Consider the following 15,312-nt stretch of genomic DNA (forward strand, 5'->3'; position numbering starts at 1 on the left):
GACAGGTAATACACAAGTAAATTATCTATCTCATAGATAAATACATCTATCACCTGTCTCATATCTATCTCATAGATCAATCGATCCATTGATGGGTAGACAGACATACTCTAGATAAAAAACGTTCAGTGTATCAAGTTCTAAGAAGAAAGAAAAGGCAGACCAGAGACCGACAGGGAGGGTGGGGGAAGAGGGAGTCTTACTATTAAGAAGGGCTGGCCAAGACGGGCCTCTCCAAGAACAGTGAATTTGAATCGAGCAAGGACTGGAGACCGCCGCAGGGTGGCAGGTGGATTCAGAGGGGACAGCCCCGCAGGAGACTCGAGGCCGGAGGGAGTCTGAGTAAAGGGGAGAGAGTTGCAGGAGGTGAGGTCGGCCGCGTAGACACAGATCAGCGGGGACAGCGTCGACCCACCCACACCTGCAAACTTGGAAATGCTCGTTCTCGGGCCTCGGAGTCAGACATTCGGCGGGGGGGGGGGGGGGCGAGCCCTCGGGGTGACGGCGCGCGGCCAGGTGGGTCCCCGCCGCTACTCCCGGGATGCACGTGATCCCTGTCCTCTTTATCTCCCGAGCAGGGCCGGGGACCCGCCCAGCGCTCCGCTGATTTGCCCGCCGCGGATGCTCAGCTGGGGTTTCTCCCGAGCCCGGCGCCCCCGCCTTCCACCCCCACCCACCCCACCCCCCAGCCGCAGCTCGGCGCGGTCCCCCACCCCCACCCCCACCCCCGGGCGGAGCATCCCGGCCACCGGGCAGCGGCGCCTTGGGGACCAGCCTCCCAGGGCGGCAGGTGCAGAGGCGCCCGAGCCGGGGAGGCCAGGCGCGTGGGCCACGGCCGCGGGTGGGGGTGGGGGTGGGGTGGGGGTGGGGCCCCGGCTGCCGCGGCCCGGGGTTGGGGCGCATCCCTCGCCGCCCGCGGTCGCCCCGCCCGCCGGGACGTCTGCGCGCGGTCGGGATCCCGGGGGACCCGGCGGTCCGGGGCCTCGGGATTGGCCCGCAGCTTCCCCCCGGGAGCCGCCGCTGCAAAGCCAGGCTGGGGCTGCCGGGCCGGGCCAGCGCCCTCTAGGCAGCGGAAGTGGAGCTTGCTTTACATCCGTCCTCCCCGCCTGGCGGAGTTGGGAGAAGGCAGGCTGGGGGGGTGTGGAAAAATAAAAGGAAAAGTCCCTGCACCATGTAGATCAGCGCCCCGCAGCCTGGCACCCCGGCCGGCCGGGGGCCTCCCAGTCTGCGGCCATGAACGCGAGCAGCGAGGGCGACGGCTTCCCGGGCTCGGTGCAAAGTAAGTGCTTTTCCGGGCGCGGTGCGCGCTCCGGGGCCCAGTGCGCGCTCCGGGGCCCGGGCCCAAGCACGTCTGCGACGCAGCGAGCAGGCCCGGGGCCCCGAAATCGGGGTGACGGCCCCGCGCCGGCGTCCCGGGCACCGCGGAGGGCGCGCGGTGCAGGGGGCGCGCGGGGTGGGCTCGGGATCCGGGCACCCAGCCCCGCGCAAGGCGGGGGGCGCTCTCCAGCCTCCAGGACCCCTTGCAAGGGAGCGGGGCGGGGGGGAGGAGGAGGAGGAGGAGGAGGAGGAGGAGGAGGGCACGCCGTTCAGACAATCGCCACCCCCTCGGGGCATTCCCCGCCTCCCCCCTTCCAGGCGGAGTTTGGGGGGGTTGGGGGGTAACCGCGATTACGCGGATGGGAAAGCTTCTGCCTCGGTGGCTCGAAATCCTTGAAGTGTGGGGATCCGAGGGTTTCGTGAGGTCTGGCGGGCTGGGCTTGCCCTGGAAAGCCTTTTGCACACTAAAGGTGGAGATCTGAATGGGGAATGGGGCGGTGGTCGCTTTCTTTGAGTTTGGGATTCGTCGTAATTTCCCTGGTGAGGACAGCAGCCTTGTCCAAGTACCTGATTTCGCCCGCCGCATTGTTTCCCCAAAGTGTGGTCCAGAGACTGAGCGCAGACCAGCCACCTGGGAGCGCGAGCGCTTGTTTAAAAAAAAAAAAGAAAGAAAGAAAAAGAAAGAAAGAAAAGAAAGGAAAAAGGAAAGAGCTCCCCAGGCCCCACCCATTAGATGGGGGACGTGGGGGGAGGGGATCTGTGGCCAGACCCTGAGCCATTCGGTTGCACACAGTTTGAGAACGCACCCCTGGCACGGGGGTTTGCAGACACCTGGCACATGGTAAGCGCTCAGCTTGTTAGCTGTTTTGGAGACATTGCCTCCCAAACTTAGCTGGGTTTTCCTTGCAGAAGTTGTGGAAAGCACAGATTTCTCTAAACACCAGCCCCTTCTGCATCCTACCTCCATCAGGACTCAGTATCCCCAAAGTGGGACTTAGGTGTGGCCTCAGATATGTCCGTGTTTCACGCATACACACACACACACACACACACACACACGCATCCTGATTGTTTATGATGCTGTTACAGGTTTGGAGAACATAGTGAAGATAAAGGAATTCTCTCTTGTTGCTGTTGAGCTCTTACCTGTACCCAGTGTTTTCTGTTTGGTCTGTTAGTTCTCACTACAAATGCAGGAGGTTGGGTATATTTTCACCATTCCAAATTTTCAGAGGGGGATGTCACATTCAAATAGGATGTCTCGGGAATAACCCCACCAGGTATCATGCCGGGGCATGGGGCCCCCTGTGCTGGCTTTTTACAAGCGCAGTCTTACTTAATCCTCTTAACTGTCCTATGAAACAGAAACTTATACCCATTTTACAGATGGGAGAGACCAAGTCCAAGTCATGGTTTGTAAATTGTAGTGTCAGGATTCTTTTTTTTTTTTTTAATTTTTTTTTAATTTTTTATTTATTTATGATAGTCACAGAGAGAGAGAGAGGCAGAGACACAGGCAGAGGGAGAAGCAGGCTCCATGCACCGGGAGCCTGATGTGGGATTCGATCCCGGATCTCCAGGATCGCGCCCTGGGCCAAAGGCAGGCGCCAAACCGCTGCGCCACCCAGGGATCCCTAGTGTCAGGATTCTAAAGAAAGTCTAGGTCGTTACTTGTGCGTCTGCCACATGCTGGAGGCATTGGTTATTAAAACCCTTTCATACTGGGTATCAGTCTTGTTAGATCACTAAGGAATCCTCATCAATGCCAGTCGCCTCATCTCCTGGTTCCTTATTTTCCTGTTAGTCCCATGGGCGCCTCAGCTCCAGGGAAGTAGTGTTTCAGGGGAACAGAAAAGCCTTCATTCCTTCCATTCATTGATTTCGATGTACTTAGGGTGCAGGGCGCTCTGCAGAACAGCTTATAAAACATTACAACAGAGCCCAGACTAGCTCTCCTTAGCAAGTCAACCAGATTGTGTTCCCACAGCGATTTCTTGTCTTAGCTTGACTTGGGGAAAATTGAACATAATATTTATAAATTTCAGAAAGTTATGCTTCATATATATACCAACTATATATATGCACAAAGGTAGTTCTCATGTGATTTAGACCTGAGGAAAATTAGAAATAATATAAAGACCCTCTAAGTACTGAGATTATGATGCATAGATAACATAGAATAGTGTGTTTTAGCTGATTACATATGTTTTTAAGGGTTTATTTGAGAGAGGAAGAGAGAGAGTTGGGGGTGGGGGGGACAAAGAGAAAATCTCAAGCAGACTCCTCACTGAGCTCAGAGCCCACCACAGGGCTCCATCCCACCACCCGTGACATCATGACCAGAGCAAAACCCAAGAGTCTGGTACTTACCCTACTGAGCCACTCAGGCGCTTATTATACTTTAAATAATTATACTTGTAAAAATTTTAGTGATCTAGGCACAGTGCTTATGCAATATTATGTGGGGAAAAGACTAATTTTACAGTACATTATGATGTCAAAATTTTTAAGCATAAAGAGAATGAAAGAAAATATTTTGTAATGTTCATGGTACACATAAGTGGAAGGATTGTGAGTGATTTTCCCTCTGCTTCTTCCAGATTCACTGTTATAAGCATGAGTTTCCTTATCATAAGGCAAAGAAACTTTTAAAAATAAAAATTAAGGTAGTCCTATGAGAGACTTATTAATTGATTGAATTTCTTCATTTAACCAACATTTACATAGCACTAATACAGTGCCAGATATTGTGGTGGTTGCTTTACAAATGTTAACACAGTATTAACTCTCGGCATCATTACTGTTGAGAAACAATGTCCCTAAACGTTAGGAATGAACTTTGACGACAAGTAACAAACTGAACTATATACCAGCCTAATGAGAAGTCTGGAATTAGTTGATTCAGGGGATCGAGGAGGTAGGGATCAGCATATGTAGGTATCTTAGCATTTTCCCCATAGTAACAACATGGTTGTAGAACCTCCTGGCATCCCATCTGCATTCCAGGCCAAAAGAAGAGGGAACCAGTGCCAGTCACGTCTGATCCCTTTTTATCATGGAAGCCAAACTTCCCAGAAGTTCCCAAGCATGTAAGGGACCAAGATTATTACTGAGTAGTTTTCATGGGGTTGGGGTGGGGATGGGGGTGAGGGTATAAAAGTGGAGGGATTGGTTTTCATAAGGACTGGGAAGTACAACTACCTTTTGTTGGGATAGGACATGGCTACTGGTCCTTCAAAGTGCAAGCAACGTTGCACATCAAAAAGATTCCTTGCATGAAATGCCACTCGCACCCCACTGGCCATCACTTGGGTCTGAGAGAGAAGTGGGGAGTAGAATGGACATCCGGTGCTGCTAAGAGAGAAGAGGGGAGTAGAATGGACATCCGGCCAGCAACTAGCCATCTCTGCCACGGTGCCCTTTTTTTCTAACATGAGTCTGGTTTGTGTTGTTATGTTGAGCTGTTTGGAATTAATTAATTAATCTGTGACTTCCGCTTTGTCCCATGGAGTTCCAGGTGGTACAACGGTGCTGGTTGAGCTTACTCCCGACATCCACATCTGTGGCCTCTGCAAGCAGCAGTTTAACAACCTGGATGCCTTTGTAGCTCACAAGCAGAGTGGCTGCCAGCTGACCAGCACGTCCGGGGCAGCCCCCAGCACGGTCCAGTTTGTATCTGAAGAAACAGTGCCTGCCACCCAAACTCAGACCACCACCAGAACCATCACCTCAGAGACCCAGACAATCACAGGTACGGCCCGGAGGGGGGGGGAGAGATGGTGAGAGTAGGCCTGGTTATGTCCCAAACACCTCTGTGGAGCTTATTAAAAATATAGATTCCCAGGGTCCACCCCGTAGGGTTGCTGATTCATTATTTTTAACAAGCTCCACTGGGAAGCCAGCTGCCCAGCCAGGTTTGGGAATTGCTGGGTGAAAACATGAGCTGTTAGCAGTTATAGATGTTGTCACATGTTAAAACAGACAAAAAACAGAGTTCTCAAACAAAAACCTATATATATATATATATATATATATATATACACACACACGCTAAGAAAAAAATACTTGTGGGAAATACATTGCATAAAAAAAAGTAATTATTCTGGGTAGTGGAAGTATGGGTATGATCCCCAAATTTGCATTATTTTTATAAAGGGACAAAAAACATGGGGTGTGCTTTTGTTTTTGCTTTTTTTGTTTTTTTTTAATTTACCAACAGGCATGGTGACCCCCTGACCCCCTGTGCTGCCAGCCAGGAAAATAGAAAACTTCATCCTAGATCTTGGTTGTGTTCATTTACTCCACCAAAAATAATTTACAGATGGATCCAAAATTTAAATGTGTGCAGTGAAACCATAAAAGTTCTAGAGTAAATATTAGACGCAGACACACACTTACATGCACACACTCACACTAACCCATACCTATACCTACACCTGTAGAATCTGTCTCAAGGGACGAGACAGACAACTTTAAAAATATGAAGTCACCCATTTATGAGATAGATGGCGCAGACACTGCTGGATCCTGTGGGAAACAGAATTATCCCTTAGCTAAAGGCTTTCAGATTTTTAAATTAAAATATATGGGGCTCCTGGCTGACTCAGTTGGTGGAACATGTGACTCTAGATCTTGGGGTTGTGAGTTTGAGCCCCACATTGCATGTAGGGATTACTTAAAAATAAAGTCTTTAAGAAATAATTTTCTATGTATATCTCAATACTATGCCTACCAAAGAAGACAGGCCAGGCCCCCTCTAGCAAAAGAAAAAGAATCTTGTATGTGGCTACAAATAGTGTTACAATTTTTCCAAAGTAAAAACAATGTATAAAACTAAACACCAACAACAGGGGGGAAAAAAAAGTGCAGCACAGATGTCTAAGGTTTAATGACCTTTATATATAAAGAACTCCTAAAATCAATAAAAGTACAGAAAAAGAACCCAGTGAAAAAGTCCTCAAAGGGCAGCAGATGATACATAAAGGAGGCCACTGAAGAGAAAAGGATGCTCCGTCACCGTAGTAATTAAATTAATGCAAGTCAAAGGAAGGCTTGGGACAGGATACTGCTTTCCTTTTCTGGGGATGTAAATTCCTATCACCTGAGCCATTTTGTGATATCTTTTAAATTTAAGTTGTTAAGTTAAATTTAACACTTAAATTTAAAATCTTTCAAGATTAAAACTGTACATAGACACATTTACTTAGTAAATCCACTTCTCGCTATTTATCCCGTAAAATTTTATAAACAGATGTATAAGGGTATTCCTTTCCAGTATATGCTATAAAGAAAGTGGAACCTTTGTGTACATCAAGAGAAAATTAGATGAATAAACCTCAGATATTCAGACAATGAAATATGACCTTACCTTTAAAAAGGGACCCCGATCTTTGTACAGATACAGACAGAAAGATCCTCAGGAGAAGTGCAAAAAACCGCACGTATGCATGCACACATAGTATTATATTCAAGACAAGCTTCTAGAACAGGAACAAGGGCAGGTAATGTTAACGAAAGAAGTAAGCTGTGTGTAAGGTAATGGGGATGGGTGGGGACTTTGGTTAAGTAGAGTAAGCATGCATGACTTGGGACAGCTGCCCTTTGGATACAATCAGCTACTTGGGTTTTTCAGAGAAGCTGAAAACTGTAAAATTTCCCAAATTTTAAAACTCTGTTGGCCAAACGAAATATATCAATAAGCCCGACTGGGCCCACAGGCCTTTCCCAGACTTTTCTCCGACAGTGTTTAGTAGACAGTTAATCTGGAGCCAAAGGGTGAAAAGAACATCGAACGTGGGGGCACGGACTTTTATCTCCTTGATTTTGTGTTGGTGTGGTGTTTGAGTTTTTTGACAATAAGCAAAGTTTCGTGGTTGTCTCCCTAATGCATCCAAACTAATGCTTCTGCTGAGTTTTTAAAATATTGCAATATAATTACCTAATCACCTCCCAAGCCTTAAGAAAGGCACCTCCCACTTTTCTCCTGAGTTTATCTTAAATATCATCCCAGAGGGAGTCACCAAGAAAGCGTGAAAACTAAAAGCCACCTTAGCAGTGGGCCTGGCTACAACTTTCCTATTTTACCTCTGGACAAAGGGAAGCCGCAGGTGGGGAGGAGACACAGCCAGGTTAGGACGGTTGGGGGACTTACCCATTTTGGACTTTACCCTAGTGGTCATCTTCCTGTTCAGGGTCCTCAACATCAGACTCCCAGTAACCCCGCGTACTGGGTGTGAAACCTCTCAAACAATGCCTCAGTGTCAGGAGGCTTCAAGGCCCACACTTTATTTGTGGCCAAAGCACCTTCCTGGGTTCTGAGCCTCTGCTTACACTGTCCTCTCTGCCTGAAATACTTTTCCCGGCTTTCCCTGGCATGAGGGTGGACACACAGAGGGTCTCGTTTCATCTCCGGATACTCCCTTTGCTCTATAAGGCAGCGGCCAAGATGAAGTGCTCTACCTAACAAATGAGCCACGTCGCTTTGCCCCAGAAGCTGTGTATGTGTCATTCCATCTGCCTGGAACTGACTCTTACATGGACATCAGAGCTGAGCTTAAAGGCGTCTCCTAGAGACCCCTCCCGTGACCCCACACACACACTGTTCCCCCAGGCCAGCTCAGGTCCCTATAAATAAACCATCACTAGGCTGTAAGCACCCTGAGGTCAGGCCTGCACCCCTCGTGCCCACCCTGGGTCCCTAGTGCGGGTCTTTGTGCAGGGAATGAGCCGCTGGCCCGATCTCCCATCCATCGGTAAAGCTGACCCCACACCCACATACCCGCTCCTGCCTCTGTCCTGGGTCTTTGCTCAGAGACGCTCACCCTCCCGCTGCGATCACTCACTGTGGGCAAGCCTGGGTTTTGCCGGCCACCCTGTACGCTCAGGCCAGGCCTGGAGACCTCCGTGTGCTCAGCTCACGGTGGCACCCACTACACGGTCAGACTGCTGGGCTTGCATCCCTGTCTGCCATCCACCAGCCCCAGACTGCGGGCAAGTCACCCTCTGCTCCCTAATACTTCTCATCTGTAAAAAAAAAAGGGGGGGGGGATCCCTGGGTGGCGCAGTGGTTTGGCGCCTGCCTTTGGCCCAGGGCGCAATCCTGGAGACCCGGGATCGAGTCCCATGTCGGGCTCCCAGTGCATGGAGCCTGCTTCTCCCTCTGCCTGTGTCTCTGCCTCTCTCTCTCTCTGTGTGTGTGACTATCATAAATAAATAAAGAAAAAAAAAAAGCTTTAAAAAAAAGGGGGGTGTGTGTGGTTAGAGTGGCACCTAATACTATTAGGTAATAGAATTAGATGCCAATTACCTAGTAATCATTGTGTTATTGGAGGACTCTGTGATAATGAACATAAAGGGCCTGGGACGGAATAATTGGGCCCAGGAAACAACGGCTTTTATTAACGTGGAGATTAATGACCAGGTGGCAGATGGATGCTGAGATCTGCTGTATGTTCCGTCTCTGCCTGACCCAGCGGCTCTTCCTCGCCATTCCTATTTCTCTGCCACAAAACAAGCAGAAGCCCGCTTTGCTTCCCTCCTTTCACACTGTTTCACTTGGTTTTCTGGGCCCAACTCCCCCCCCCTGCACCTGAGTGGGCTTCTGTGCTCCACTTAGTGCAGCTCCCGGACCGGCCTGGGGCCCAGGATCCCCGGGGAGCTTGTTAAAGATACCGGTGCCCGGGCTCCCCCTCCTGAACTCGAGGCTCCGGGGCTGAGGCTCAGGCATCTGTATTTCTAACGAGCTCCTGGGGGACTCCAGGTCTCAGCCAGCGTGGAGAGTCACTCACCACCCAAGGCCACACAGCCTGACCCCCGACCCTGCACAGATTTCTCCAGATACTACCCCCGCCCCCCAAGACATTGCCCAAACTTGTCTGTGCCTCTCAGGCCACGATTAAAGCCAAACCCTTCCCCACTCAGCTCATCTCTGTCCCTTCTCTGTCCAGTAATAGTTGGACAATAGTTTACAATAAGTAAAACATATTCTCTGCCTGCTGGCTTTGAAAGCTGCCTTCTGTTTGGCATTTGGTTTAAGAACTTTTCTACAGGGGCGGTGACGTTAAGGATCGATGCCGGTGAAAACCATTAGCATCCCACATGCCTTTTCTAAGTCCTGAAAATCTCGGGGGGCCAAGGAGATAGGCCCCTGACTTGGCCTCTTGGCCACTTAGGGACTGAGGAGCCTCGTGACCATGGCGAATTACAAGAGCTCCTGGTGTCTCATTTTTAAAGTAAGGACAAGAATAACTAGAAAGGCCACGGGCTTGGTAAAGAGTCGGACCAGATTGCCCGAGTTCGATTCCCGCGGCGCCACTTGCTGACCAGGTAACCTTGGGCATGTAACAGGATCTCGGTGTCTGTTCTCCCCACTGTAACATGACCGTCCTCACCTCCGAGGGTTCTAGCCAGGGCTCCTAAATGCCAGACACTGAGAGCTGTCAGGGTTAGCTCTCCTTACGTACCAAATCAGGGGGCTGTGAGGCAGCACACGGAAAATGTGGATGCAGTGCCTGGCTCATCATGAGCCCCCCAGCCAATAGTAGTTGAGTTGACCTCTTGACCTAGAATGGTCTTTCTCTCCCCTTCTGGTTAGTTCCTACTCTTTTGGTCCCAGGCGCAAAGTCACCTCCACCTAGAAGCTAGCCACGGTTTCTCCCTCTCCCCACCTCTCTTCCCCTGAGGTTAGGTGTTTCACCGCTTCCCCACCCAGCACCTATTTATCTCCGTTGCAATTAACTAGTAATTTGGTGACACGCGGCCTTTAGTTTGATAGAGAAATGGATTCAGATGCTGTCAGAGGCCAGGCAGCGGCAGGGAGTACAGCTGCAGATATGCCACGATGGGGAGTGGGAGGCCCTGTGGACAGCCAGCTGGGAAAGGAAAGCAGTCCGACAGCCAGGAACCATCGCCGACTACATCTTGGTGGGACTAGGAGCTGGGCTGGCTCTCACAGGTAGGCCATGCCGTCCTCCTGTTGAACATAACAGTTCACAAAACATCAGCATGAGCTGGGTGCTCTGGGACCATGCAGAACAAGACCGAAACAGGACCCCTGCCTCCTCCCATCTAAGGCACAAAATACCCAACATCCCCTCCTCTGCTGCTCTGAGTAACACCTGTTTCTCTAGCTATTCCAGATGAGCCATAACCAAATCCTCTGCTTCTCCCCACCTCTTGACAGGTCCCTTGCAGGCTTCCTCAAGCCTCCCCACACCTCATCTGACCTGAGCCCCCAACTAGGAATAAGTCCTTTGTAGCAGCCCTGTTGCTGAAGTACCCCAGGGCTCCCGTGGTATGAGGTTCCCTTGTCTCACCAAGTAAACAACTTACTCAACCACAGCCACAGCCATGTCCCTGGTGGTCTCTGGCCAGAGGATGTTGACAAAGGGAAGACCCAGCCCACCCAGTTGATTTTAAAAACCTTAAAAGAGAATCTGAAGGCTCTGTTTGGCCTGGGGGCCCCAAGTTAGTGGTTTCATTTCTAGTTTACTGGATTGTAAACCTCCCTGCCAGCAGGGACCTCATCAGTCTTGTTTTCCTGCTTTCCCCCCACCACCACCACCCTCCAGGACCAGGCCTGGCATACCATAGGCACTCAATAAAACAGTTAATGGAGTGAGCGCAGGGGAAGGGCAGTTGTGAGAATTAGGTTAGTGTGAATGTAGCTGGTGGCATGGGGTCTGCCCCCTCGGGAGGGTCTGGCAATGGCAGTGTTGGGACTCTTGTGTGCCAGATGCTGGAGCTGAGACTGTGGGTGTTGCTTGCCCTTGGAGAATTTCAAGCCCGTGAAGGAGGAGAATTCCGTCGTAAGACATACAAGACCAGCTGTCTGTGACAAGCATAGCCTTGTACAAAGAGTAAATGGAGTAGATTGGTCCCAGTGGGGAAGGCCAGAGGGAAAATTTGAGTGAGATCAAATGTATAATAGCCCTTGAAGGACTCACTGGCCTTTGGGAGGAAGATAGTGGGAAGGGACCATTTCTTAATGGTGATTTAGAGGTGGGGAAGCTCAAGGCAAGATCTGGTAACAAACAGTGGCTAGAGATGACAAAGAGCCTACGTGGTAGGAGTCATGCTCAGCTCTGGCCTTTATTCCGAAGGAGCTGGGAGCCATTGAAGGTTGTTGAGCAGGTGAGCGATTTAGTAAGACGAACTAATGATTTGCTCAGAGGATCTGACAATAATAATAACAACAGCCAATCCTGATGTAGTGCTTCTTTGCCATCTCTTTCCTAAGCACTCCGTATGAACCATAAATTAGGTACTGAGAATTATTATCCCCATTTTACCAAGAACAACTCAGGCACAAAACGTTGAAAGCTTGTCCAAGATGACAGAGCCACGAAGTGGCAAATGCAAGCTACCCGGCTGCAGAATCTGGGCTCTTGCCTGCATACACCCCACCCTTGGAAGACCCCTCATGACAGTGTTTCTCAAACTTGTTCATGACCCGGTGGACCCTGCAGATACCCAGACCCCATGTTCTGCCCCAGGGTAACATCTCCATGGCTCTGAGCCGGGCCTTGGGAATTTGAACCAGCCAATGGGGGCTCATTTTAAAGAACTGAATCGAATCTATGTTTTAAAGAGCTTCCCCAGATGGATCCCAAGATCCCAAGAAGCTTGTCCGCCTGACTGCTCCCAATTTAATGCCTCCTTTTTTTTTTTTTTTTTTTCAGAAGTGCACACCAAATTGCAGCATATTAGTTCCAATTTTCACCTTCAAGGGCAAGCGGGTCTGATTGGCTCGGCTTTTGTCAGGTATCTGCTGCTGGACCAATCAGCTGTGGCAGAGAGAGGGGGGTGGACTCAGGGATGGGAACCCGGTGGAGGGTCAGCCCCGGGGTCTCTTGCCTGGTGGGGTCCATGTGCACCACTGGCATGAAAACCTCTTTCTCTCAGGAGAGGAATTTGGAGTTTGCAGTTGAATCCAGAACCCTGAATGTGAATCATAGGCCCGGAGACCATTGGTTAAGAAACAGGAAGAAAAGAACAATAGATTTGAATATATGAGAATGTAGTAATATCCTTCATCTGTAAAGCTCATGTACAAGTCAATGAGGGAAAAAAATGAAATTCAATAGAAAAAGAAAGAGCTAATAGCATAAACAGGGAATTCACTGTAGAGAGTATAGGGATGGATAAAAAGTGTTGAAAGGGGTCCATCCTTACCAATTATGAAAGAAATGCACATGAAACTAAATTGATCTCATTTTGTCCTGTCACATAGCCATCGAGCTAGCAGAAATAAAGGAGAGAATGTAAATGGATTTAGATTTTTGGAAAGGATCTTATAATTATGTATCAGCAAGCAATTAAATGGCCATACCATTCTGACCAATTCTTCAACTTTTAGAGGAACGTATCCAGAGAATCTGGACATCAGTTAAAAATTGGGCATAGGTGTTATTTATAAAAATAATACCTAGAAGCCAACTCATTGTCAAAGACAAGGGAATAAATAATTTAGCCATGCCACAACCAAAATGAAGGGGTAGTAGGTAGCCATTTGAAATTGTGTTTTGGATGAATGATAGCATGGCAAACAGCTTCAAATGGCAAAAAAAAAAAAAAAAAAAAGGAGATTACAAATGATTTAAGCCACATTGCCAGTTTTATACTTTTAAAATCTGTATACAAAGAATATCTTCTCCATTAGGTTGATCATTGATTTGCAAATGTCTGTTAAGCCACTGCCCTTTGCCAAATTCTGTGTTAGGTGCTGGGAGACAGTGAGGGAGAGGACAGGTGTGTCCTCTCCAGAGGAGAGGATAGTCATTAAATAACTTCCCAACTAATTATGTAATCACAGTAGAGATAAGTGCTTTAGAGAAAAAGTATACTATATAATGAGCATATAATGAAGGGGTATATATTGTCATATGATGTATTATCATGGGCAGCTTTTATTTTCTTCTCTACCCTTTTTCTGTACTCCTTAGATTTTCTACAATTAGTGTTTACTTTTATTAAAAAAAAAGAAGCAGCAGCAGCAATACAGGGGTGCCTGGCTGACTCAGTCAGTAGATGCTTGATCTCAGGGTTATAAGTTCGAGCCCCATATTGGATGTAGAGATGACTTAAAAATAAGATCTTTAAAAAAAAATAATAAAATAAGATCTTTAAGAAAAACACAGTTTTTAATTTAAAAAGAGAATAAAAAGTGGATTTTTTTAAATTGAAGAAGAGAAGGGAGAAGCAAAATGGGTTGGAAGATTTGAAAACTGTCTTCAGATATCCAAAGGGCAGCTTCGTGGGAAAGGAGCTAGACTAGTGGTCCATGTGAGCCCAGCAGGTTCAGACACGGATGCGTATGACCTCAGAGAGAAAGATTCTGGTTCCCTGTGGCATTCATATAACAGTCTTACATTTTAAGCAGCATCGTAACTGAGTCATCAAACACCCGAGGTGCTACTGCTACAGACCAGGGCTGACTACAACAAATAGGCTCTCAGGTGGACACCTGGACACACGGGGCAGCAAGAGAAATTCCAGGGGGACAAGAAACAAAGCAAAAGCCCTCAGGAGGGGTGTGAGGCTGTGAGCTACTGGGGGTTGGGGGTGCTGATCTCACTAAACATGGGACTGGTTTTAGTAGCCAAGCCAGAGGAGATGAGGCTCTGAGTGCTTGCAGAGTTGGTCTCGGGTCAGTGGGACTATACACACCTGGGGATTAGTGGTGAGTCCAACATCAAATCACACAAACACTTCACCAGGCCTGAGGCAACCTCCCAAGGACCAAGGCCACTCGAAGCCTTTCCCCGGGGGATCTATAGGTTCTGCTGTTCCCAGGGCAGCCTGGAAAGAAGCCAGGTGTGGGGGATAGATGGGACGGGATGACCCTCTATAAAGCCAGCCAAGAGGCTCCAGCAAGACTTGGTAAGAGATGCCCCCAGGCCCCTTTGCTGGCTGTCGAATTTCAGCCACCTGTGACAGAAAGTATTAATAAGTATGTGCTTCCGTATTCTGATATGTCACCTTTCATGGATGACCCTACATAAATTTGCATTCCCCCCCTTGCATTCCCTGTGCCCCTTTTCTGCTTTATTTCTCTGCATAGCCTTTAGCTCTGTATTAGCTGTATAGCATATGTTTAATTAGTTATTGCCTGCACCACTCCCAACCAGTGTCAGCTCCATGAAGGCAGGTGTGTTGTCCTTTTTGTTCACTGATGTGTCTCTAGTGCCTAGAAGAGTGCCTGGCACAGGTAGGTGCTTCATAAATATTTGCTGGATAAGGTCGTGAATAATGACAACGGCACTAACAGTTTTACATGCCTGATTTTTAATCTGTACCACAGCCCTAGGAGATAGGGATAGAAATTATCCCCATCCCCCAGGTGAGGAAAGTGAGCCCCAGAGAGGTTACATAGGAGCACCAACACTTGGTTTCTGCTCAGGACATGGTCTCCGGGTTGTGAGGTCGAGCCCCACGTTGGGCTCCACACAGTGTGGGATCTGCTTTGGATTCTCACTCTCTCTCTTCCTCTGCCCATCCCCCTACTCATTCGCATGCTCTCTCTCTGAAATAAATAAATAAATATTAAAAAAAAAAAAAAACAAAAGGTTATGTATCTGGCCTACACACACACATACACAGTAAGTGGCGAGACTTGGCCTCATATTAATTCGAAGATAGATTTTAACATATCCGATATAGAGGAGCATGTCAGAATCAATGAGATTGCGGTCAACCAACAGGCAGTCACCAAAAAAAAAAAAAGTCTTTTGTGAGCCTATGAACAAACTTGAACATGGCTGAACACGTTTTTGTCACTTTGGCAGAGTGGCATGCAATTTTTTTTTTTTTTTTGGAACTCCGTGTATTGAGCTTCATTGTTGAAACATCTTCCAAGATACTGTGTGATGATTCCAGTTAAAGATGAAAAGTAACTGTGTACCCAGAAATACTTGCAAACAGTAGCGGGGGTCCACTTGATATTCATGAAGCAAAGGGTGGTTGTTGGAGGAACAACTGCAGTTCTTGCAAAGCAAC

At 48.4% G+C, this 15,312-nt stretch overlaps 1 protein-coding gene across 3 annotated transcripts in view; it reads left to right on the forward strand.

Annotated features, from left to right (window-relative positions):
* Positions 1-885: 885 nt before the first annotated feature.
* The window catches only part of ZFP64 (ZFP64 zinc finger protein), an 89,259-nt gene continuing 74,832 nt past the window's right edge, over positions 886-15,312 (forward strand). Inside the window, exons 1-2 of one of the 3 annotated variants that reach the window (XM_041732964.1) lie at positions 886-1,279; positions 4,829-5,068. In XM_041732964.1, coding sequence (XP_041588898.1) covers positions 1,234-1,279; positions 4,829-5,068 — 286 coding nt within the window. In that variant the 5' untranslated portion in view covers positions 886-1,233. The remainder of the gene's footprint in view (positions 1,280-4,828; positions 5,069-15,312) is intronic. The other 2 variants (XM_041732963.1, XM_041732962.1) reach the window with 2 other exon arrangements.

The sequence above is a fragment of the Vulpes lagopus genome, chromosome 18 (assembly GCF_018345385.1).
Source record: "Vulpes lagopus strain Blue_001 chromosome 18, ASM1834538v1, whole genome shotgun sequence".
NCBI lineage: Eukaryota > Metazoa > Chordata > Mammalia > Carnivora > Canidae > Vulpes > Vulpes lagopus.